This window comes from Trichosurus vulpecula, chromosome 2, assembly GCF_011100635.1.
Source record: "Trichosurus vulpecula isolate mTriVul1 chromosome 2, mTriVul1.pri, whole genome shotgun sequence".
Lineage (NCBI taxonomy): Eukaryota > Metazoa > Chordata > Mammalia > Diprotodontia > Phalangeridae > Trichosurus > Trichosurus vulpecula.
This window is the reverse complement of record NC_050574.1, coordinates 374,163,423-374,188,662: the sequence shown is the minus strand read 5'-3', so window position 1 is coordinate 374,188,662 and position 25,240 is coordinate 374,163,423. Positions and strand designations below refer to the sequence as shown.

Genomic DNA, 25,240 nt, shown 5'->3' with positions numbered 1-25,240 from the left:
TCTCTCTAACTTTCTGGCCCCATATGCTCCTGTCTGGATATCATTGCCCTTTGTGTGCTATTTCCTTGTTAGGATATAAAGTTCTTGAGGGCAAGGATTGTCTGTTTTTTAAAATTTGTATTCTAGGATTTTATCACAGTGCTTGGCACTTAATACATGCTTTTTCATCAATTAATTACTTATTAATCAACATGTTCCTTACCATGCACCCAGTGGTGCATGGTTTAAAAAACGGTTTATAAACTGGCTACCCTCCCTAAATACATTTAAATTTAATCTGCATTATTAACATTTTCTTTACTACTTTCTTAAGTCTAGAAATTATCAAAACAATAAATTAAGCCCTGATTGTTAGAATTTGCTGATTTTGCTCACATTGAAAATTTAACAACCAGCTCTCAGGAGCCAGTTTGAACTACCTCTAGCACATTCCTGTGTGCATGCTTATTTATGAGTTCACTGTTCCCAGGGATGCCCATGTAGCTATGGAAGAATAGCAAGATTATGGGGAAAATGTTTTGTGGCTAATGTTCATATGCTAACACTTCAGGAAATGCCTTTGATTTGAGCTAATTGTGTCCTCTGACTGTTAAAGGCAAATGTGCCTGTAGAAGGTTGTGAGTTAGTTTTAGAAGTGCAGAGTCTTGGAACTTGGGAGTAGCTACCCACCCCACCCCATCCCCACCTCAGCCAACTAGAAGGTTAGCAGCTCAATTGCTTCCTCACGCTTTACTGAAGAACTTCACATCTTATAACAGCGTACAACAATCTAGTCACTTCTTTTTACTTTAAAGCCTTAACACCTTGCTGTCTGTTACCTGACCCTTACCTTTGGCAATTTCATCAAGTGAGCTGGGGGAAATCAATTGACTGAGATTCTCCTGATAAACTTCCCTTCCCCCTAACTACATCTGTAAGTAATATGGTGATAAAGATTATTTTAAATTTTAAAAATGGTTAGTGAGTCCATTTGAAAGCAAAAAGGAATTATATAGGAACTGTACATTCATAAGAGAAGATTAAATTAAAATGTAAATATAACATGGCATATTATTTAAATATTTTAGAGGTAAGCACCTTTGCAAGTTTCCTAAAAATAATTTCTTGAAAAGTTTAGAGAGGTTTGTAAGACTTGAAAGAGAAATCTACAGAAGTTTAAAAAATAATTACATATTTCAGAGTTCATGCTATTTAGCATCACTTCTAAAGTCAGTGTCTTGCTCAATTCACATGTATTCAATTCACATAATAGGATTTCTTGGAGATAGTGACTATAATTCATTTTCAAAGCCTAGTTTGTCATGTATATATTTAACTTATTCATAGCTAATGATCCACTGTATTTGAACTGTCAACGGTATTTATGGGTATTGACTATGAATAGAAAAAGAATTGTGGAACCAATAAAGGTTTCATCAGAAAAATCGATTAAAACCAAATGAAGGTACTATCAAATGATAATTTCAACTTAATTTTTAGGAGTAATCAGATGCAAATGTTAACTTATGGTACAAGAGTATACATGTTATCTATGTGCTCTAAATATCTGTGATCGTACATACAAATGGTGAGGAACAAAGGTTTGGAAAATAAAAACAATGGATAACATTTTAAAAGATTCATGGAAACTAGATCTCCTCTAAATTGAGCTATAGCTTAAACTTTATTTGCAACATGCCTACTATGATGAGTTAACATTGGATGCACAGAAAATCAATTCTTATTAAACCTCAGGTACGCTTAGGCAAGTATTGCTTTTAAAAGAAATTACTAATATTGGTACATCTCTACAGTATCCTCCAACCTGCAACAATAGAAGTATAATATAGCACCTGTGGCCATCTGATTGTGCTGAATGTGTGTGGCAAAATTAGGGGAAGGAATTCCCCTAAACAGAGAGGGAGAGAAAAAGGGAAAATATAAATGGGAAGAGGAAGCACAAAGAAGGAAGGGAAGACAGAAGGCAACAGAAGACGGAAAAGAAAGGATAGAGAACACTGACTACTTTGCAGAGCACTAGATAATGAGATTTATTTTTATGTTGCCTCAGCTGGAATATCCCTTTCCTCCCCATTCCCTCAAACTGGTTAAGGAAAATGGTAGCATCCTGAAGGCATGCAATGATTCAAGAACTGCACAAAGACACTTCTTCCACTTGGTGTGGGACAGGTAACTGTTATAGATAGCTGATAGCCTTGGGCGATTTAAGTAATCTAAGTGGTGGCTGAATGATATCACCCCACGAATTTAAGGACAGTAGATTGGGGGATATTGGTGCTATTTTGTAGCCTCTGGAAGGCTACTCCTTTGGGTGGAAAGTGCCCATGTCTGATGCCAGAAGTGGAAAGAATATTAGGGCACACAGAATTTATAGCTGTTTTGAGAGATCACTCAATCCTTCATTTTGCAGATAAGGAAGTGGTGGCCAAGAGGGACTAAGTGACTTTCCTAAAATTACACAGGAATTAAAAGCAGAGTCAGAATTCATCATCAGGTATTTGGATTCTAAAACCAATCTTCTTTCCAACCAGGCTGAATTTGGAGTTTGTGATAAGGACTTTCATGTGATTGGATCAGTGGAGATAAGAGTTCCAAGGGAAAAGCTTCAAGGATAAAGAATATATAATTTTGGAAAGGTGAATCTAACACCCTCCTCCTGATCATCCTTCAGAAAATTAAACCAACTAAATTAAAACAGTGCCTTTTGTGCCATGAGTACCTTGAACACAAGAATTATATTGTCATTTAATTAAAAGTAAAACCTTGGACTGTTATTCAGAGCCATAAATTCTAAATGGAGTAGAGCTATAACCTACGTAGTGTAGGAAAATAACTCCTAAGCGTCACCCTGGAACCACTGTGGAAGGTGATGGATCTTCCATTGCCCATCAAAGTATACATGAGAGGGAGACTAAAAACACTATCAGAGGCAGCAGAGCTGTGGCTGAGGTCACTGAAAGGAGAAGAAAGTGGTGATTTGTCAAATCAGGCAGCAACATTTGAAGAAACCTAGTGACAATGTAGAATATTTAGTGTGCAACTCTGGGAATAATGTGATTAATGTAAAGAATATATAACGTTCTTTAATTCTTTCTCCATGAATTAAAATCCGAAGCTTTCAGAGCTGAAAGCTCCTCCCTGTATTATCATGGCTAACATACTTGCAAGTGTGGAATTGGTGCCATGATACTGGGTTGTGTAGTTAAGAGATTTTCCCTATGTATCTTGTGGAGGGAGTAACTTGAGAAACTTTGTACTATAGGTATTTTTGATACAAATATTATTTTAATACTTAATTTTGCAGGGCAGATACCTAGCATATGTTCACCTTAATTCTTGACCTTAATCTGATTCTAATTTGGTGATATGCCAGGACAAGGGTAAACATTTTAGACTGAGTGGGGACTTTAGGAAAGCTGTCCATGGTAAGAGAAGAAAGTGGCTTGCTGTTGGAACAGAGACTAACAATAAGTGGAAATGGATGAGTTTATTATTTTTTTCTTGACAGATAGGCAATATTCTGTTCTTATTTCATATCTGAAGCCCTTATTTCTGTATTTCTAGACAGGACTAAACTATACCAATGAACATGGTTGATTTTTGTCCTGCACATATTTAGAGTGGGAGCGTTGATCAGCAGGACTTCCTATAGGATTATAAGGACTTCCCTGAGGATTTTCCTCAAGCTCACTTGATGAAATTACAAAATATAAAAGGCAGGTGACAGAGAACAAAGTATTAAACAAACACTAAACTTAATGGAGTTGTAAGGTTCTTAGCCATTGATTGGCCAAAGAGTCAGCCATTACCCTGGTGGTCTTTAAAAAGCAAGACATTTGAAGTTGGGGTAGTGAGTCGGTTGAGACAAGAGACAGCTCTGAGGAGTGGTGACCTCTGGCTATGGAAGAAGAATATGCTCTCGAGTGAGAATCACTCTTCAATTCTTAGTGAGGAAGGGAATTTCTTTTCCTCCCTTCCCTACTGGCCGTGTTATCTTTCAGTGGAGTACCCAGGGGGCACCATGGGAAGAGAAAGGATGTAGGGTCCTGCAGGTGTAAGTTGTCTTGGCCATTTGTATTTTCTAATTGTCTGCCTCTAATTGTGTGCCCTCTCTTCCCACTTACATGGTTGTATTCGTGGGAGATTATGCCCCAGGTTTATGGAACAGAATGTTTTGTAGCTATTGCTCTAATAAGGCCATCTCAGTAAATATCTTTGCTTTGAGCTAAACTGTATGATTAGCTGATTATTCTTTTCCCCCCCTTTTTTTGGCAGGTCAATCAGGGTTAAGTCACTTGCCCAAGGTCACACAACTAGTACATGTGTCAAGTGTCTGAGGCCGCATTTGAACTCAGGTCCTCCTGACTCCAGGGCTGGTGCTCTACTCACTGCATCACCTAGCTACCCCCTGATTAAAGGTAAACAAACTGTTGGGACTGTGAACTATAGTTTTAGGAGTACAGACCCATGCAATATCTTGAACCTGGGGTAGCTGTTCCCCTGGGGACCCTACCTGTGAGTGCGAGTTTGACAGGGTGGGCGGTGGGGTTTGCCCAGAGAGCTGCACGTTCAAAAACATTAACACTGATTTAGAAAGCATATACCTTTTGTGAACCATTGTCCTGGTAACTATAGTGGATGCTAGCAAAGCATGATGCAATGGAACTACTTTTAAATTAATTAACAACTATTCATATAGCACTTTAAGGTTTCCAAAGTGCTTTCCTTATACAACTCCGTGACACAGTTAATACAAATATCATTATCCTAATTTTGTGGATGAGGAAAAAAGATCAGTGAAATTAAAGCATTAACCTACTGTTATAAGGTAGGAAATATAAGAACCGATACTCAAATCTAGTTCTTCTCGACCAAGAAATTCATTACTCTTTCCATTATGTCATATCATCTCTTTTAATGGATTTTTAAAAATATTCAAATGAGTGTGGTTCTTCAAAACGGTTCCTTTGGAATACTATATATTTATTTTGGAATTATTGTTTTGGAGCTGTCTTAAGAGTCCATTTACAAATTAAATTTTGAAAAGACCCATCCTCCGTTATGTTACAGCCATAAAGTTTTTGACAGTACATTGCAGAATTTACCTGAAGCATTTTTTAAAACAATAATTGCTTCTAAGAGTAGTAATAGTAGTAGATAGCATTTATATGGTGTGTTAAGGTTTACAAAATGATTTAAAAAAATTAGCTCATTTTATCCTCACAATAACCCTGGGAAGTAGGTGCTATTATAATCCCCAGGGAACAGATGAGGAAGATAGATGTTAAGTAACTTGCTCAAGGTTACTGGTAGTAAGTGTCTGAGAATGGATTTGAACTCAGTTCTTCCTGATTCCTCTATCAACCATGACTAGCTGCCTAGGCAAGTTCTGGATGACTTTTATAGTTTTCCAAAAATGAAACTTTTTCTAGCAATGAAGATTCGCCATTTTAAGTATATTCAAAACAATGTGCCCTGAAGAAGACAATTTCAAAAAAGAAAATTTGAAAATGAGGTAAATATCCTTGGAAAAAAAGCACAGCTTTCTAAAGCAACTGTTTTGAATATTCATCTGCATCTACAAGTTTTCTATTTTTTAAAGAAAACAAACAAACGACCAGGCTCACATAAAATCTGCCATAAAAGGAACAGGGAGTAAGAACACAGAAAAAGAAAAAATTAGATAATGTAAGACTAGTGCTGAATTGTGTAGTTATTTTGACAAATGCTTGTTTTCAGAGAACTGAGTCATCCTGTTCTGGGCTGGGAGAAGAATTTATGGAAAATGTCTGATTTCAGATGGCTTTGAGAAAATAGACTTGGGATAGGTAGAGCTAAGGGGGTAGATCACCAAAGGCTTAAAGCAAGGGGTCTTGATCTTTTTCTGTCATAATCACCAGAATTTGGCAAGTCTGGTGAAGGCTAAGGATCTTATTTAGAATAATATCTTTAAATACATAAAATATAATACATAAAATTGCAAAGGAAATGAATTACATTGAAATATAGTTATCAAAATATCTGTAAAAAAATAAAGATCAAAGGCTGTCAGGCTAGAGGAACAAACATTTATTAAGCACCTACTATAAACCATGTACTACAATAAGAGGTTTTCAAATATTCACTCATTTGGTCCTCACAACAATCCTGTGACATAGGTGCTATTAATGTTTCCATTTTACAGTTGAGGACACTGAAGGAGACAGAAATTCAGTGACTTGCCCAGGGTTACAGATTTGGTAAGTATCTGAGACTGGATTTGAACTCAGGTCTTTTTGACTCCAGGCCCAGCAAGGTGAGAATAAATTTATTTCTAGTGGTATATGGAAATCAGCCTGAATGAGCGGAGAAATTAGCTATAATGAGAAATATGGCCGCATACTTCTATCATTTCTTTTTAAAACAATTATTAATTCCTTCTAGCCAATTTCATAATCCTAGAAATGTTGTATATGATAACTTTTATATCATTATTTTGGTCATTGGTCTTCCTTTTGCCTACTTTCTAACAAAAAAGAATGATCTTAACTTCAAGAAAATTTGATTGTCTTTACAACAGCCCGAGGGGGAAGTTTGTTATGTGGATGAGTCTGTATCAGTTACTATTCTCATAACATCATTGTTAAAGATATGGATTAATTTAATAGTTCCATTTTCTCTTATAACTTACAGTTTATGGAGTAAAAGCAATAGCCACACTAAATTAAAGTAATAGAATATTTAACATTATAGTACATAGAAAATAGAAAAACTATGACCTAATTAATTAAGATGTAAATAAGCAATAAACCTCCTTTATTTGGAAAATTTCCCTCAGGAAATTTGAGTTTAAATGCATTTCTTTGTATTAGTGTAGCACAAAGAGGCTTCTAGTATTCTGAATCGATTATATATTAATCCTGATTTGCTTTGATTTAATTTATGAATCTGCATACAAAGAGAATAACAAGCATATTATTATAATATTTTAAATCCTATATTAGTTAAAAATATGATTACTTACGGACTGGTAATGTTTGAAAGATTTCAATTTTACTGTAGTCCCCTTGACCTTTTCCATTTACAGCTGCAACCTTGATTTCATAAGTTGTATTTGGTTCTAAGTTGCTTAAAACAACCGTTGCTGAGGGAGAGAGAGACAGAGAGAGATTTAATATAAATTAAAGGCTGAAGGAGGGTATAAAATAAGCACAATTTCTTCACTATATTCAGAATATTTTTTCCCTTTAAGTTACTAGGAGAACAGAGGAAGGAATGAGAATATGAGGACGAAATGGGGGGAAAGGCCCTATCCTCAAACAGATATAACTTCTTCAGCCTCATCATGTGGGCACAGTTGTTCTCAAAGGTTGAGAGAGATCAAGGAACTTTCAACTTTAATGAAGGATATATGAAAACAAACAAACAAAAACACCGATTCCCTTAAAAGCCACCTGTGACATATAGTAATCAGTCTTCATTTAAAAAAAACCCTTTAAAATATTTTCTGTGCAAATGCACTAACAGGGAAAGTCTTGATTTCATTCGAAAATGGCAATAAGAAGGGATCCAACTAAAGCCCACTTCTCCTGAGAAACACCATAGCAGAAAAAAAATGTCACATGAAACAAATATTCAATAAAAATGAAGAGATGCACCTCCAGCTTATCCAGGATTATACCAGAAGATGACCATAGGCCTGAGGTTTTTCTATTCAGGGGCTTTCTGGGAAGCCTGAAGCCAACAATATTTCCTGTAAACCAGGGCCTAAAACCAGAAGTGTCTGGTTAGTTGGGGCCAAACCATAGGAAGAAGTCAAAGCTGGGGATCTATTGGTGACAACACAAGAAGGTAGAGGTGGACACAGGGCAAGGTCAGTGCATAGGAGACAGGACCTGAAGTCAGTATAATCTCTGGAAGATGAAATACGAGGCTAGTGAAATATCAACTCGGGCCCTGTAGTAACCAAACCAGAAGACAAAGCCAAGTCCCAGCAGATGCATGAGGTGATAGAGAGGCTGAGGTTAGTGTGCCTTAATAATCTCTCTACTATGTTCATTTGAGATGCACCAGGAGATGAGACCCAAATCCCTAGACCCATGTGGGTGGTTACAAAGGGAGAGAGAGGCAGGGACTGAGGCAGAGCATGGGGCCTGGTCTCATCCCTAGGGCCAGCTTCCTTTTTCAGGACAGAATGATGTAAGAAATCAAGGAGGGAGAATAGGATCGATGCAGAATACCCTATCCAGAACTGCAGCAGGATGGCAGCAGTGGCAGTGCCAATCAGACTACACCAGGCACGGAAACTGGGCCCAGCCATCATACTGAAGTGTAAAGGAAGGGACAGAGTCTGTACCTAGTACCCATCTAGACCCAATTCAAGAACTGAGGCTAGAAACCTATGTAAATATAAGGATGCTCCTAATACCATTAAGAAATAATACAAGGCGAAATTGCTGGAGGGGGTTAGGTTGAGTAACAGGAGGGCAAGGTAGCAGGTAGAAGTAAAGTAGAGGAGTTAGGAGAGAGAGGAAAAAAGAGATATGCATAAACATAAAAACAAAGATTAGGAGTAGAATCTCTAAGGAAAGTATATATTGATATATATACATGTATAAGTATATGCATATATCAATATCTATATGTAAATATATCCACGCTGAAATGTACCCTTGGGAGGGGGGCAAGGGGGAAGAAGGGGGGGGAAAAGGAACAAAGTAAAGTGTGCAGCAGAGAACAAAAGAAAACCTACAAAGAAGTGAAGAAAAGATGGACAGCTTTCAATATAACGTGCAGTATTTAATATATAGGCTTTCTTGAAATGGAAAGTTACTGCTATATATTCTGAATCTTCTCCTACGTTCTGCTGCATACACATGCTTTTTTCCTTATTTTATATTTGTTTGTTTCTTTTTCTTTTCCTATGTATTTAAGTTTTAGTAAATGAAAAAATCGAATGGTTAAAAAAAAAGAAATAATATGGATTGAGAACGTGAGGAGAAAAACCCAGAAAAGGAAAGTAACTCTGAATTAAGGACACAAAGAGCACCAGAAAAAAGAATGCATTGGACACAACCACTGTAAGAATGGAATAAAGAAATGGAATAAAGAACCGAAACGAGATAAAGAATGAAATTAGTGTAGTTAGAAAGAAAATAAATAACTCAAAACAGAAGGCAGAAAGCATTACCTAAATAGGGGATACTCCAAAAAAAAAAAGGAACAGAACAAATAGAACTTAACGATTCAATGAGACAAAAATATGAAAACACAGTAAAAAAATGGAAAAATCAGAACAGAGGAAGTATCTACTATCAAGAACAAATGACTTGGGGCAGCTAGGTGGTGCAGTTAGATCACCGGCCCTGGAATCAGGAGGACCTGAGTTCAAATCCGACTTCAGACACTGGACACACTAGCTGTGTGACCTCGGGCAACTCACTTAACCCCAACTGCCTTCCTTTTCCCCTCAAACAAACAAACAAACAAAAACAAATGACTTAGGAGGTAGGATGAAAAAATATCATTTAAGACTCATTGGGCTTCCAGAAAACCATAGCAAAACAAAACAAAGACCCTCAAAGAAATTTGGCTATTATATATCAAGAAATATAAAAGAAAACTATCCTGAATTATCAGAACATGAAGGAAAGCAAAAATGGGAAATATCAACACATCAAGATATGTCATAGCAAAATAGTTATATGCAAGAACTAAGAGAACGTACTTCCTGAAAGAATCTAGTTCAACCCTTGTGTTGCCAAGAAACATGAAGAGAATTCTTGAGAAAAGAATTTTATTGGTATCTTGAGAAAAATAAAGAGGACTGTGTTTCCAGAATTGAGCAAGTCAGTAGTTGTAGTTATGGTAAAAGGGGATTTTGGTCATAAACTTTCTCAATCACTTAATCAGAAGGCATTTATTAAGTAGTCATTTTTTTTTGCCAGGCACTATGCTAAGCACTAGAAATACAAAGACGGTATAAGTATCTCAAGTAGGTCACATTTTAAAGGAGGAGACAACGTGCAAAACATTATTTACATATAAAGCATAAACAATGTAGCACATATCTGACCATGCCACCCTCCTGCCCCCTAACCATTAAACTCTAGTGGCTCCCTATGACCTTCAGGATCAAATATAAAATTATCTATTTGATGTTCAAAGCTCTTCATAATCTGCTACCCGCCCCCCCAAACTTTTTGGTCTTCTTCCACTCTCTCTACCCCCCTTCAGGTACTCTAAGATCCAGTAACATGGGTTTACTTGCTATTCCTTAACAAGATACTCTTATCTCCTTACTCTGGGAATTTTCATTGGCTGTTTCCTGTGCCAAGGGCAGCTGGATGGAACACTGGATAGAGTACTGAGCCTGGAGGATTCGTATTTTTGAGTTCAAACTGGCCTTAAACACAAGCTATGTGACCCTGGGCAAGTCACTTAACCCTGCTTGCCTCAGTTCCTCATCTGTAAAATGGCAAACCACTCCAGTATCTTTGCCAAGAAAACTCCAAATGGGGTCACAAAGAGTCAGACATGACTGAAATGAATGAATAACAATCCCATGCCTGAAATGCTCTTGGTCTTCATTTCTGACTCCTGTATTCCCATGCCTGGAATGCTCTTGGTCCTCACTTCTGACGCCTGGCTTCCTAGGCTTGCTTCACGTCCCAGCTAAAATCCTACTTTCTATAAGAAGCCTTTCCTAATCCTCCTTAATTCTAGTGCCTTCTCTCTGTTGATTATTTCCAATTTATCCTGTATATAGTTTCTTGCATGCTGTCTTCCCCATTAGACTAAGGACTTGAAAGTAGGGACTCTCTCTACCCTTTCTTTGTATCCCTAGCACAGTTGCTGACAACCCATGAGGCTCTTTTAGGGGTTTTGAATTTTTTCCTTCATAATCATTTTCTCACTTATTATAAACCCATTATAATTAAATGCAAAATGCCCCACAGTGTTGATGTTAATTAATGTGTTAATTTTTACTGTTTTTGATACATACTAATTGCATAAAACTATTACTTCATCATTTCTTACTTTATATGCTGCAAGTTTAATGATTATTTTTAGCATTATTGGTTTGCTAAATGCAATTTTTATTTTACCACTTCTTGAAAAAATGGAACATGAAATGTCTAAGAAATATTATGATGCTTTTGACTAGAACTACATAATGATTTTCTGATTTTATGAGTGGACCCACAGAATAAAAACAAGGACATTATAAGGATATTGAAAAGAAAGGTCAAAATTGGAATATTTCAAGGTAATTCATGGTAATGTCAGGGCTCAGAAGACCACTCAATACTTTGTTAATTAACTGATCTATTAGATAAAGTAAAGAAAAAATTGGATACACTGAGAGAACAGACAGTGACTAGAAGCTGACTTTGATATCCCCTTCTGAGAAGAGTTGTTCAAGGGAGTAGAGGTAATAAATGCAAAATATTTAATAATAAAGGAAAACTGAACACACACAATCTGATGTTAAACGCATTTAATTCAGTTGGGAAACAGGTAAGAACCTGGAGACAGGAGGGGAGGCTTAAAAGGGAGGGTAGACTTGGTGAGAGAATATTCTGGTAGGGTGCTTTCTTAATTTTTGAAAATAATTTTTGAAGTATGAATACGAATTGCTCTTTAAAAATCTGATGGGAGTTTTGTGAATTTATTAGGACCAGGAGTTTTTTTTTCCTCCTCTTTGGTAGTTACTTTATAGAGGCCGCTAGGTGGCACAATGGGTCGAGTTCTGACCTGGAGTCAGGAAGACCAAAGTTCAAATCCAGTCTCAGACACTTACTAGCTCTGTGACCTGAGCAAGTCATTTCACCCTGTTAGCCTCCTTTCCTCATCTGTAAAATAAGCTGGAGAAGAAAATGGAAAACTACTCCAGTCTCTTTGCTAAGAAAATCCCAAATGGGGTTACAGAGAGTTGGACATGACTGAAACAACTGAGCAACAAACAAGAAAAAATTTCTTTACGTCTGGTTCTAATTCTTTATCTGAGATTGTATCATCTAAGATATCTATTTCATCTTCTTTTGGTTTAAATATTTTATATTTTTAAAAGTATTCCTCTATTTCTTGTTTTCTCAGTTTTTGTTAGCCTAGAACTGCATGTAATAGATTGTGATTAATTTTTGTTTCTCCTATTGTTGTGATTTCATCTTGCTCATTTGCTCTTTTATTGATTTAATTTTCTGGCTTCTTCTTTTTCTTGAGATTAGTTCAGGGTTTATCAATTTTATTAATCTTTTTAAAGAACTAGCTTTTAGTTTTATTAATGATTTCTTTGGCTTTTTTCAGTTGCAAATTTAACTATTTCTCCTTTAATTTTTAATATCTCCTCTTTTGTGCTTATTTTAGGTGTATTTGTTGGCTTTATGAGTTTTAAAATGCATTCGTTTTTTCCTCCATTTTGTTAATGTATGTTTATAAAGGGGTATGATTTTTCCTTTGAGGATGGTTTTAGCTGAATCCCAGAAATTTTGGTATATTGTTTCATCATTATAATTTTCTTTCACAAAATTATCAATTTCTAGAATGTGTTCTTTGGTCCACTCATTATTTAGGATTTCCTTGTTAAGTCTCCATGTGGATCTGTGTCTTTTGTTTGTGGTCCATCAAATGATGACTACTTTCATTTTGTTATGGTCTATCAAGGATGGATGTACTATTTCTGCCTTTTGACATTTGTGTGCAACACAGTGTTTTGTATTGTCAGTAATCTTTAAAAGTGGTTGTTGCTCTCACCCTCAATCTCCATCCTGTCTATAATCCCTCATTAGTTCCTTTTACTTTATTACACTTATCTGCTTATTTACTTCTTCCTTTTTTCTCCTCTTAGTCAAATAGAATTTCCCTTCTTCTCCACCCCTTCAATTTTTGTTCATGAATTTTTAAAATTTCTTTTTCTGTGTATTTTTCTAGAAAGCGTTTCTTTCCCTCACAATCTTCATTAACTTCTCTTTTTTGGTCTATTTTTTACTTTTATTCTTTGGAAAGTAGTCCTTATTAAGAACTTATTTAGTTTTTCTTTATTCTCTGCATTTCTCATGGATTTAAAACTTTTGAGATACTTATTTTGGATTTTTTCTTTTAGATTCTGTGATTGCCTTGTAAAGCCTGTCTCTTGGTCCCCTTTATTCTTTCATGCCTCACTCACAGAAAAATGCCAATTCATGCACGTGATGGAGAGGATATTATCCTACTGTAGGAGTCTTCCTATGTCGCTTATTGTGCAGCTTATTCTTGGCTTTTGCCTCAACTTAATCATTCCCTCATCTCTTTCCCTCCCCACCTCAATTTGCCTCAAACTCTCAACACAAGGCAGGATTGGGTGGTCTCTCTAAGCACTATATCACTGCAGGTAACATCCATTCCTTCTCCACTCACAGGAGCATTTAACAGTGGTATCAACTCCAACTTTTTAAGCAAGGTTTTCCATTTTTGCCCATTTTATCCTTCCTTTTGCTTCTTCACTCAATCACCTCAAGACTCTCTTTTTTCCTGCAAGTCTACTGGGGAGTTACTTTCCTTTCATTCTTAACTTTTGACTTAATTAGGGTACATCACATATTCCCCTCTCTCTTCTTCCTCTCTTCTCCTTTTTAATGCTCCCTTCAATTTTGTAATTTAGTACCATTAAAATATTGATTCACCTGTAGGTGAGGTGTTATAAGGTCCAATCCATGATGCTTTAGACCTATTTCTCCACTCTCACTTCCATCTGACTTCTGCTTTCACTCTTATCTTTGTACATTCAGAAAGAAATATCATAATGGTCTCTCTATTGTTATTCTATTGTTGTCCATGGTTGGTATATTTGTTTATCCTTCTTGTAGTTCTGTTGCCTGGAGTTTTTGAGAAGCAAACACTCTCCTCAGGTCTGGTTTTCTTTCTAAGAATTTTTTAAAACTTCCTTTATTACTGAATTTCCATCTTTTTTCAATTTATGCTTAGGTTTAGATTTGCAGGGTAGGTCACCTTGGGATGCATCTTGAGCTCCATTACTCTTCAGAACATATTTCATTTCCTCCTGAGTTTTCTGGTGGATGCAGAATAGTCTTGTGTCATTCAAATGTCTTTTACTTTATATTTTAAGGTCTCTTTTGGTTACTTTCAGAATTTTTTGGTTCTCAATGGAACTGTGAAATTTAACTGCTATATATCTTGGAGTTTGCAGTCTTCTTTTTTCTGTAGGTGATCTACAGATTCTTTCAATTGACATTCCTCCCCCACAATGTTCAGAAATCGTGGCAGTTTTCACATATAATTTTTTGCATTATGTTCAAGTTTTTTGATATGTTTTGTTCTTAAGGGAGACCTATAATCCTTAAATTGTCTCTATATGTTTAGTACTGTACTAGGTCTTTTACTTAAAAGACATTTAAATTGTCCTGGAGACTTGATTGGCTCAAGGATTATGGCTCAGGTCAAAGATATAGCTTCCTGGTTCCTGAGTGGCCAAAAAGCCCATTCAAGAAACATCTACTAGGTATCTACTTTGCGAAAGGAACCCAGTAACTTCCATTAGTCATGTAAAAATTCCTTATTATTTACTCCATGTTTAGTTATTTAACTCCATATTAATTCCATTAATAACTCCACATTTAGTTGTCCCTGTCTATCATTATTTTATTATTATTTTGTAGGGAGAAGAGCAAGGCTTTTCCTTAGTGGTTTAAGCAATAATTCAGTTAGTGAAAAAAGATTTCTGGGAGTAAAGTTCCAGAAAATAAGGAATTCTAAACATTCTTTGTTTTCTCTCTATGACAATGGATGACCTCACTCAGACGACAACAAATCTCTGCTGTACATGCCTAGATTATACGTGCCCTGGAAGAGTCTTACTAAATACACTTTGAGATAAACTTTTGAAAACTATTGTAACATTTCTTTATAAATAATTAACTATTTGCCAAAGAGGATAAGGGCAAGACAAATGAAAAGCAAAATTATCAATGAATTATCCAATCAAGAATCATTTAAGTGTCTCTTATGTGCCAGTGCCTATGCTGGGAAGACAAAAGTGAAATAGTTCCTTCTCTCAATAAGCTTAAATTCTATTGGGGGCACGATGTGAACATATATAAGTAAATACAAAATAAAGATAAGGAAATTGGGGAGGGGAGGCACTAGTAGCTAGGGTGTCAGGCAAAGTCTCATTTGGAAGTTGGTGCTTGAGCTGAACTCTGAAGGAAATGATAGGACTCTGAGTCAGAGGTAAGGAAGAAGTGAATTCCAGTAAAAGGAAAAGGTTGTGAAAAGGCAGAAAAGGGAGAAAAAGTGCCTTATCTGTGTGATAGACAGAAAGAAGGTCAGCTTGACTGGATCAAAGAACATATGAAGGGAAACTGTATAATGAGGCTGGAAGTTATGTATAATGTAGGTTGGAGACAAGTTGTGAAAGGCTTTAAATACCCCTAGTTTTTTTAATTGATCCCAGAGGCAATAGGGAGCCACTGGAGTTTATTAAATAGGAGAGTGGCATGCACTTTTGTAGCTATGTGGAGGATCCATTGAACTCAATTCATGGAGATCAATTATGAAGCTATTACAGTAGTCCAAGAAAAAGGTGATGAGGCACTGAAGTAGGCTGGTGAGTATAGAAATAGAAAGGAGATGGATAAAAGAAATCTGGATACATTGACAAATATGGCAGTTAATTGGATGTATGAGGCTAGAAAGTCAAGGAAGATTCTATGGTTTACAGAAAACCATAGTTTCAGAAAAATCTGGGAAGTATTATATGAAGTGATACAAAGCGAAGTGAGCAGAACCAGGAGAACATTGTACACAGTAACAGCAACATTGTAATGATGACCAATTGTGAAAGAGTTAGCTACTCTGATTAAGACAATGATTCAAGACAATTCCAAAGGACCCGAAATGAAAAATGCTATCCACCTCCAGAAAGAAAAATGAATGGAGTACAGATTGAAGCATACTTTTTTTGGTTTCCTTATTATTCTTTTTCATGTGTGTGTCGCCTAAAGGCAATCCTTTTGTTGTGTTACCTATGTTTAAAGTTTAAAGTGCAAAAATAAAGAGAAAAAATTTAAAAATATCTCTTTTCTGTCTTTGGATTGTGGCAAAATAAAGAGACTGACAGAGGAGACCTTTCCCCCAATTTATAAAAGTTTGCAGATTTGAAAGTAGAATCAGAGAAGAAATTTTTCTTTTGGGCCCTTCTGTGAAGTAAAATCCAAGCCTTTGGGGGATTGGGGGTCAGGGGTCTTCAGCTCTAAGCTGATAAGATAAGACCTCAGGACTGTGCCTCCCATAGACTCTACCTTAAAACAGCTTGGCTCTGTAGTAGACCAACTGTAGACTGCAAGGGAAATTCTTAGGTCAGTTTAAGCATTATTATAAACTATGGGAACTAATAATAGTAAAAACAGCATAGCCGAAGGGATTCCCTTAAATTAATCAGAGAAAATGGTTTAAAAAAGGTAAATGTGATTTCTGTTAGATGGTACAAATCTTTCTCTCCCTCTGATCTCTCCACATGGAGAAATAATGTCCCTAGATTTGAAGAGAATCTAAGAGCAGTGATAGATCATTTTAATGATTAAAAAGGTGTAACGGACTTAATGGTGACTTTGCTCTCCCCAACAGAAAGACTAGCAGTCATAGAGGTAGCTAATAGGTTAGCCTTGCCAAAAGGGGGGATCCCCAATTGACCTTTACAAGATCCACAATGGGACCCCAATAATCCTGATCATTACAGCAGACTGCAGCAGGCCAGATGATTTTTATTTGAGGGTATGGCTATTTCTGTAGCTTCCCCAGAAAACTGAATAGATTTCAGGAGATAGTACAAGAGGAGGATGAGAATCCTACTCATTTTTACAACAGGCTAAAGGAGATCTCTAGGGGATCAAGAGTTCCACTGTACTGCCTGTTTCTTGTTCCACAAAAAGTTTGTGGGACAAATTCTTTCTTAAAGAGAAAACCATTAGGATATTTTTAGTGATTACAAACACTTTTAGGAGGCATGTAGGGGCTTATGTTCCCGTTGAAACACAAGAATGGAGTCCTGTCTACTCCCAAGGACTGTTTAGCATAAGTGCTAAATTTTATGGGAAACTAGACTCCTCTATTCTGAGAGATACTTGGATCGTTTGCACCCATTTTGTTCATCAATCTCTGCCTGAGATAATGAAATTATTTTCACAAGAGATGCCTGGATTGGCATGGAATGACTATAGTGCAGATTAAAGGAATTGTCTATGAAGGAAAGGAAGCTGTGGAAGGGGACCAGAGTATTATGCAGCTTGTTTCAGCCCAAATCATTCTTTCAGGAGTTATTATACAGGTCATTAGAGAGGTTGTTATACAGACTACTTTGGAAATTATATCTAAACAACCTTGCACTTTTGGGCATTTCAAAAGTGCTTCTACTGTGGGAGGAGAGGTCACATTACTCAAGACTGTTTTAAGGGAAAAAGGAATCTTAGAAATTAAAAGGGGAATGGCTTTAAGGGTTCTCTAAGAAGCAACAATGGAAGAAAAGGGAGAAGTAAGGGCTGTGGATCTCAAGTACAGGTTTTCTTTTTTCCAGACCCCAAGATTTCAGCCTTTCTCCAGGAGTTCCCTTTGCCCCTAGTTCCCCTTACTGATTTTATAAAATGAATAACTAATCTTTCTATTGATAAGTTATCCAGTAGAAATTTAATAAGTGCTAACTAACTAAAGCTAAGTGTGGAAATGAATTTCGGTTTTAACTCAGAGAATCACCAGCTGGTGGGTAATTTATCCCATAAAATCCACTTGTGAACAATTAGGCACAAGATCTCCTAGCCAGATTTTAGAATTCCCTGCTCTCTGATGGTATTCTGTTCCCTACAAATTGCCCCTCCTCACACCAGACCAATGTATTTAAAACTGCATAAATAAGTTTTTGTCCTTTAAAGGCTCACTCTGATCAAGGTTTTTCTATAGTGGCCTTAAATACAATCACTTTAGAATTTAGTAATTTATGTTTTAAATGTATTTTATGAATTACTAACTCTCTCCAGATTCTGAAAAGTGAAGACTAAGTAAGCAGAAAAGATTTGAGTCGACCTCTGTAGATAACATATCTCTATTGTTAACTGGGCAGTCAAGTCTTCTGTAATCTGTTAACAGGTTTGGGAGTAGACCGGACTCCACTCTTGTGTTTCAACAGGAGCATAAGCCCCTACATGCCTCCTAAAAGTGTTTGTAATCACTAGAAACATCTTATTGGTTTTCTCTTTAAGAAAGGATTTGTCCCACAAACTTTTTTTTTGGGAAAAGGAACAGGCAGTACAGTGGAACTCTTTTGATCTCCTAGAGAACACCTGAATTATAGGTAATACAGGTTACAATTGTGATAGGCAAATTAATAAAGAGAATCTTCTGGGTTGAAATTAACTCTATAGCTTTGGAAAATAGGGCTACAGTAAGATATTGGTTTAACAACAGTATGTGTAGTATCTATAAGCCAACACGTTAAGTTATAGGGAGTTAGAAGAAATTTGATAAGCAAAATGTTCCAAAGTGTGATAACTTGGGATTACAGTCACTTTTAAAATCTTTTTCAGTAGATTAGCTGGAAATAGTGAATTTCATAATATGAAATGCTTAGAATAAATAGCTCTTGTGTAAACTATAATACCAAATAATTGAAATTATAAATTGACATTCTATTTGATAGTATTTGGGAAACAGATCAAGTGTAATTGAATTTATTCTGGTTTCATTTTAAGTGAAATTTATTATTATTATTACTGTATCAGGAAACTTGTTAACTGTGTGATTTTAAGACAAATTATCCCAGTTATATGATTGGTAGTGTGTATAAAGACAATGCCTAACATTAATTTGAATATTCATTATACTAGAAATATTGTTAGAAAAGTGAACTTTTCTTTCATTCTTTTGGGTGCAATGGTAATTTAAATTTTAAGATCTTTCCCATCCATTAATAGGCCCATTGACCTGCTTATGTCACAGAAAGCATAAGTCACATGTGGTGGGAGGAGCTTGCTGAACGAGAGGAACAGGAAAGGATGGAGCAGGAAATGCTCAGAGCACTTAGAGCTGAGGGACAGAGTAGACGCAGGCATGCTAACAGTGCTGTAAGTGTGTTTGTGGAAAGGTTATGGGATAGCGAGGCTCCATGCTGTGATATTGTGTTTTAAGTTCCTTGCTATTAGGATAAAGTGGGCTTACTGGTTTTGGGAGTTGGTTGCTACTTTGATGGATTGGATTTATTGGTTATGGGATTTGGTTGTCTGGTGTCTGAATAAATGTTTTACTTCTTCTACCTTCTATATAGAGAGTCTTTCATATTTTGTGATACAGAACTACATAGGCATATTCACAATTATCATCGATGCCATGTTTATTGCCTTGCTGATACGTTGGGTTATGGATTTAATTGGTAAAAGACTGATGTAAATATGTTTAAAAAACTCTTTACAAACAGAGGAGATAGTAATAATGGGTTTCTGTGAAGTTGGCATAGCAAGGAACCCTTTAAAATGTCCTCATCTGTGAAAAGTAGAGTCCTAAAATCTTACTAAATCTGTCAACAGTTTAAATTAATGTTGAGTGCTTGCCTGTGTGGCAGATTGACAACTAAGCAGAATGTCAATATTTTAAGACTTCAGGCTCTAGCCTCATGCTCAGGTTAAAATACAGTGATTTTATTTTAGAACCAGAAATAGGAAAATATTTTTATTCTTACATAATTTTTTAAAAGTCTCTAACCATTGTATCATACTGTCCTAAGAATGATTTTTAACTTTGGCTTTAGTCTCCTACAAGTAAGGTTATATAAGCATCTGGTTAGTTCTGTCCATCTACCTTTCAGGATGATCTGTAGGAAGTTTGTTATAAATCTAACACTATATAAATATTGGATATGGTAAAAATATTGGTTATTGTGATCTGTGACTATTATATAGGATCCTAAATGTTCCCTGTAGTGTTCAAATTGAGAATTATTTAATTAACTTCTTCTGTGAAAACTAAAAGGTTTCTGCCTGGGGAAAATAGACCACACGCTGCCAGCATTAGATCAAACTCCTTAGGACTTTTTTGCCTGGACCAAAAACCAGTTGTTCAACTAGACTCTTAGAATGAGAAATTTTAACCTCAATGGCTTCTTTCCTTTTTTTTTGGTGGGGGGAAGGCAAGGCAATTGGGGTTAAGTGACTTGCCTAAGGTCACACTGCTAGTAAGTGTGTCAAGTGTCTGAGGCTGGATTTTGAACTCAGATCCTCCTGACTCCAGGGCCAGTGCTCTACTCACTATGCCACCTAGCTACCCCTACATCAATGGCTTATAATGCCTAATAAAAACAGGTATGAATTCAAACTGATAAAACTTTATGTGTATTTCTTAGTATTGTTAATGTAAAATTAGGTATATGTCTACATTGTGAAACTTGGTAACACCAACATAGAAAAATAGATTCTCTTTTAATTTGGAAATTGTCAAATCATACTTTCAGTGTAAAGAGTACTGCATTTTATTCAGATTATAATGATGAAAAAACTGTTTTTTCTTCTGTTTTTTCTGATAAGATATTTGATACGATTCTATGTTTGTTTTAACTCTTCTGGCAACATGCTATAAATTCTCTAAGGCTTAAATCTAAAACATACAGAGGTGAAAGTATTTACCACATCTAATCAGAATGAGAAGGTTCATAGATCATTTTATGTAAGTTCAGAATAATTTTCTATGTAAAGTAATTTAGAGATGGATTTAACTGAATTGAGATAACTTCAATAGAAAAGGATTTTGTTTTATGTTTCAAATCCACAAATCTACAATATGTTTATATCATTAGGATCACAACTTCTTTCTAATCTAGATGTTGTTACATTGTGAGCTAAACTGTTAAAAGAAAAAGGAAATGTTTGCAAACTATTAATATTCTGAAGTACTTGCCTATAGTAAAGAGGAAGTTTTATCAAAATTAGCTATTAGGAAAATTGTAGGCTTATTGGCTAAGTTATTAAGGGTTATTATGATAAGGACAATTTAATTGGGTATATTTTTGGCATTGCTTCACTTAGAAAACTGAATCTCCTCCCCCCCTTGAGAACATTTTTTGATGAGAAAGAGGTGGTAATTAGGAATTTATTTGTGGTAATTAGGAATTTATAGCATAAGACTATTGTGAGTTCTGAAGTTATATCTGGAATGGTCTGTACTGAAATTACATTTTAGCCGACCTACCCTTAACAAACTCCAATTTTAATGATTTGTTTTTGCTTTAAGGGTTGAATAAAAGATGGCTATCTGTCAGTTTAGAAGTTTCCAGCTATGATACTTAATGAAAATCTAATGATTATCTCTTCATATCAACATAATTTTAAGCTGTTTTTGAGAAAGAGAAATACTAGTAGAAAGGAAGGTTAAGTAAAAATATTCTGTGTGATTTTTTTAAGAAGGTCTGATCAACCAATTTATTGCAACAATTTGAGAGTATTGATGAAAATTGTATCCAGCCCTACTGTGATTAATGAGACTTTGTTATTTGAGGTGAAACATTCTTTTCGAGCTTCATTCTTAGGTTTGTTGTGTCCTTAGGCCAACCTTAAATGAATGTTTCAGGAAAAATACCAGTTGTTCAGTGGGGAGTAACATCTAAGATCTGAGGCCAATGGATATCTGTCCCTGGGAATAAGGTTGAGAGGGCAACCTTGGGAACTCTAAGGTTGGACTCTTTTAATTCGTTTTCCCATATGAGACATCTGCCCACCTGGTTCCATATACTTGGCTGCTTATAGTCATTCTGAGCATTTGGCCTTTAGGATCAGTATTGATGTGTTACATTCATGTCCTGCTTCTACAAATATCTCTAACCAGGGCAAGATAAGTTGTGATTTTTTTATGATGAATCTCTTACTATTTTCAATCTGAGACTATAGTCAATATCCATTCTCACTGTTATGACCTTTAATAACTGAATCCATCCAAAGTTATGGTCATTGGAACTTGCTGTTTAAGATCTTAAGGGACTGTAACTGAACCTGATTGCAAGTATGATCACCAAGATGAACTGCAGGTGGACTTCTTACAGGGTAGGCTGGGAGAATGGCTTTTGGCATGGGCTGAGATAGAATTCTCCTGACTTGATTTCCCCAGTATGTAATTTCCTCGAGTGGAAAGTACCCCACCATTTAAACCTGGCTCACTGCAATTGACTCACACACACACACACACACACACACACAGAGCTATATACTGTATAGATGGTCTTTACTCTTTTATGGCAATTTTCTATAATCATGTCAGGTAGTGAGTATGAACAAAATAATAGATCTTTATCACATAGGTGAATCCTGGAGTATATCTTAGCTACTATAATAAGATGCAGGAGCTGGAATTTTAGTCCTTTCTATATTTTCAACAACTAAGTGGATGAGTATTTGGCCTTGTCATCTGCCTGCTACTAGTTATATACATTCTTGTATAAGATAAGGTCTTTAATGCCTCACAATGGTATGGGGATAATTAGGTAATGATATACAAATTTATAGAAACAGGATATAATTCTATTATTTAGTGAAATTAATATCATAACTGTTTTCTGTTCTGTGTTAATAAAAATAATTTTAGTACAATTAGTTATCTTAAAATAATGGCTTGTGGTCTAGCCTTAAAGAGATATCTACTTTTACCCAGGATCATTTATTTGAACATGGTTAGTAATTGAAAATGCTTCATTATAAGCAACCTATTTGATATGCACTGTTTAGAAACTGATTACTCAATGTATTTTTATATTTCATCCCAGAACCTTCTGCTACAATTGAAGTTTTTTTTGGAAACTTTCAAATGAATTCATTTTTATATTAGAGGTCATGTTCTTATCCTTAGCAGGATCTCATAACTCGGGTAAACAATGAAATAAACAGCTAGAGTGAAAATTTTAAGATTAGATAATTAAATATGCCATTCAAAATATATTTGAAAGAATCAAAGAGGAGAATGAGAGAAGTGATTAATTTTCCATTGTACTAATAACCAATTATTAAATTGACATCTAGGCTTTTCTTTTTTTTTTTTAATTATTTCCTCATCCAGGGACCAGCCCCTATAAGTCAGTAAGCCAGTTTCTGAAGGACAAGTCTGATAGATGAGATTGCTCAAATCCTATAAGAACATGCTCTTAGATCTTGGGCAGGATCCCACCCAACTAGGAGAACTTACTTCTGTTTAGAGTGTAAACAGAACCTAATATAGATAAATTCCCACTCCAAAACAATGAGCTCATGCCCTTATACCCCTTCATTGGAGGTTAGGGTGATCTAGCTCATGAAGAAGAAAACCATCCAAAGTTGGTTAGTAGAGATGGATTCCTTTGTCCAGAATGCTGGAGGCAGTTAAGTCTAAGCCACATTCTGAGAAGGAGGAAGAGCTGAAAACTTTTGGCCCACCCCCTCATTAATTGTTCACCAGTCAAAGTTCATCTGTCAGGGACACCTCCTTTTACAAAAGTATATTAAGGCTTCCAATCTCTTCATGTCTTTGTCTTTTGTTACTGAGAGAAACCACTGAATAATAACAAATAACCTATTTATTGATTATTAGGTAGCCTAATTAATAAATTGGTTATTAGTTACCAAGAAACTGTCTCTCAGGCTTTTCGTTCATAATATACTCAACAAACTTCAAGGGCTTCCTTTCACTTCCATGATCAAATATAAAATCCTTTGTTTGGCACTCAAAATCTTTCATAACCTAACTTCCAGTCTTTTCAGTCTTTTTACATCTTACCACCTACCATACACCCTTTAATCCTGCCACACTGGCCTGCAGACTGTTCTACAAACAAGAAATTCCATCTGTTGGCTCCAGGAGTTTTCTCTGGCTGCCCCCTATGCCTGGAATTATCTTCCTTCTCATCTATGCCTACTTTAAGGCCCAACTAAAATGACATCTTCTATAAGAAGCCCTTCTCAATCTCTATTAATTCTAGTGACTTCTCTCTGTTGATTATTTCCTATTTATCCTGAATATAGTTCGTTGGAACATATTTGTTTGTTTGGTGTCTCACCCCTTAGATTGTGAGCTACTTGAGGGCAGGAACTGTCTTTTGCCTCTTTTTGTATCTTCAATCCGTAACACAGTGCCTGGCACATAGTAGGCACTTAATACATGTTTACTAATTGATTGCAAAAACCTTCTAATCCTTAAAAAAAAGTCTTTCTCCACTTCCTTCATATACTTCCATTCATCCTTCATAGAGCTGCCAAAGTGATTTTCCTAGGATCTACATTCTTATATTCAATAAATTCCAGTGACTCCCCGTTGATTCTAGGATTAAATATTTCCTTTCTAGTTGACTTTAAAATGTCTATTTTTGCACGGGTTTTACAAAGTACATAACTATTAGCACAGTAGTCTATGTAGAGTACAATTTATAAACAAGTAAATATACATATATTTGAGTTATGTGCTCAAAAATGCTTTTACTAATAGGAGTACAACTTAAAAAAATTGTAGACCACTATTCTCTTCAATTCTGTGGCTGAGAAGGAAAGCCAGAAAGATGTGTTTATGACTCCAGTAGGATACCAAGTAGTTCCCTCGGACTTGGGAGTGTCGAGGGGAGCAATTTACAAGTTTAAGACTATTTGAGAGTATCTAGGATTTCTAAGGCAATAGCTGTAGTTGTAAATTCCTCCTTTTCAGGTCAATTTTTCTATTTGTTTTCCTTTTTATCTGTCTCTTTTCTTTTCCTCTCTTCTTCCTCCTCCTCCTCCTTCTCTCTCTCTCTCTCTCCCTCTCTCTCTCTCTCTCTCCCTTATATTCCTTTGCAGTGGAATATTAGAAGTACTTGGGTAGCAATTTTTTGTGTGAAGAAGGTGTTTGGGTGGAACTGAGTCTTTCCATTTTTTACCAATCACGTGACTGGAAGTCCATAGCCATTTTTATTTATTCTCTTTAGCAGTGTGAAAACTGGTTTGCCTAGTGCAGTCCTAGCCTCCTTGCAAGTATGCCTAGGATAACAAACCCAGAGACCAGATTCTCTTTTTTTTTTTTTTTTTTTGGCAGAGGAAGGCATTTTATTATACTCCTTGAGAGAGCAGAGCAGGTATAGTGCTCATGGGAACACTCACACTGATACAGCTGCAGGAGCAGGGGTAACCATTCCCTCCACTCCTGCTAGAGTCATGGTTAGTTTACAATCTTTGTTTTTTACATAGTTTTCCTAGGTTATACAGTTTATATAAATAGGATAATAAGGATACAGAAGCAAAAGTGA

At 35.9% G+C, this 25,240-nt stretch overlaps 1 protein-coding gene across 1 annotated transcript in view; it reads right to left on the bottom strand.

Annotated features, from left to right (window-relative positions):
* NCAM2 (neural cell adhesion molecule 2) overlaps window positions 1-25,240 on the bottom strand; it is a 295,617-nt gene that overhangs the window by 69,521 nt on the left and 200,856 nt on the right. Inside the window, exon 13 of the mRNA XM_036744902.1 lies at window positions 7,004-7,123. Within this exon, the coding sequence (XP_036600797.1) occupies window positions 7,004-7,123 (120 nt within the window). The remainder of the gene's footprint in view (window positions 1-7,003; window positions 7,124-25,240) is intronic.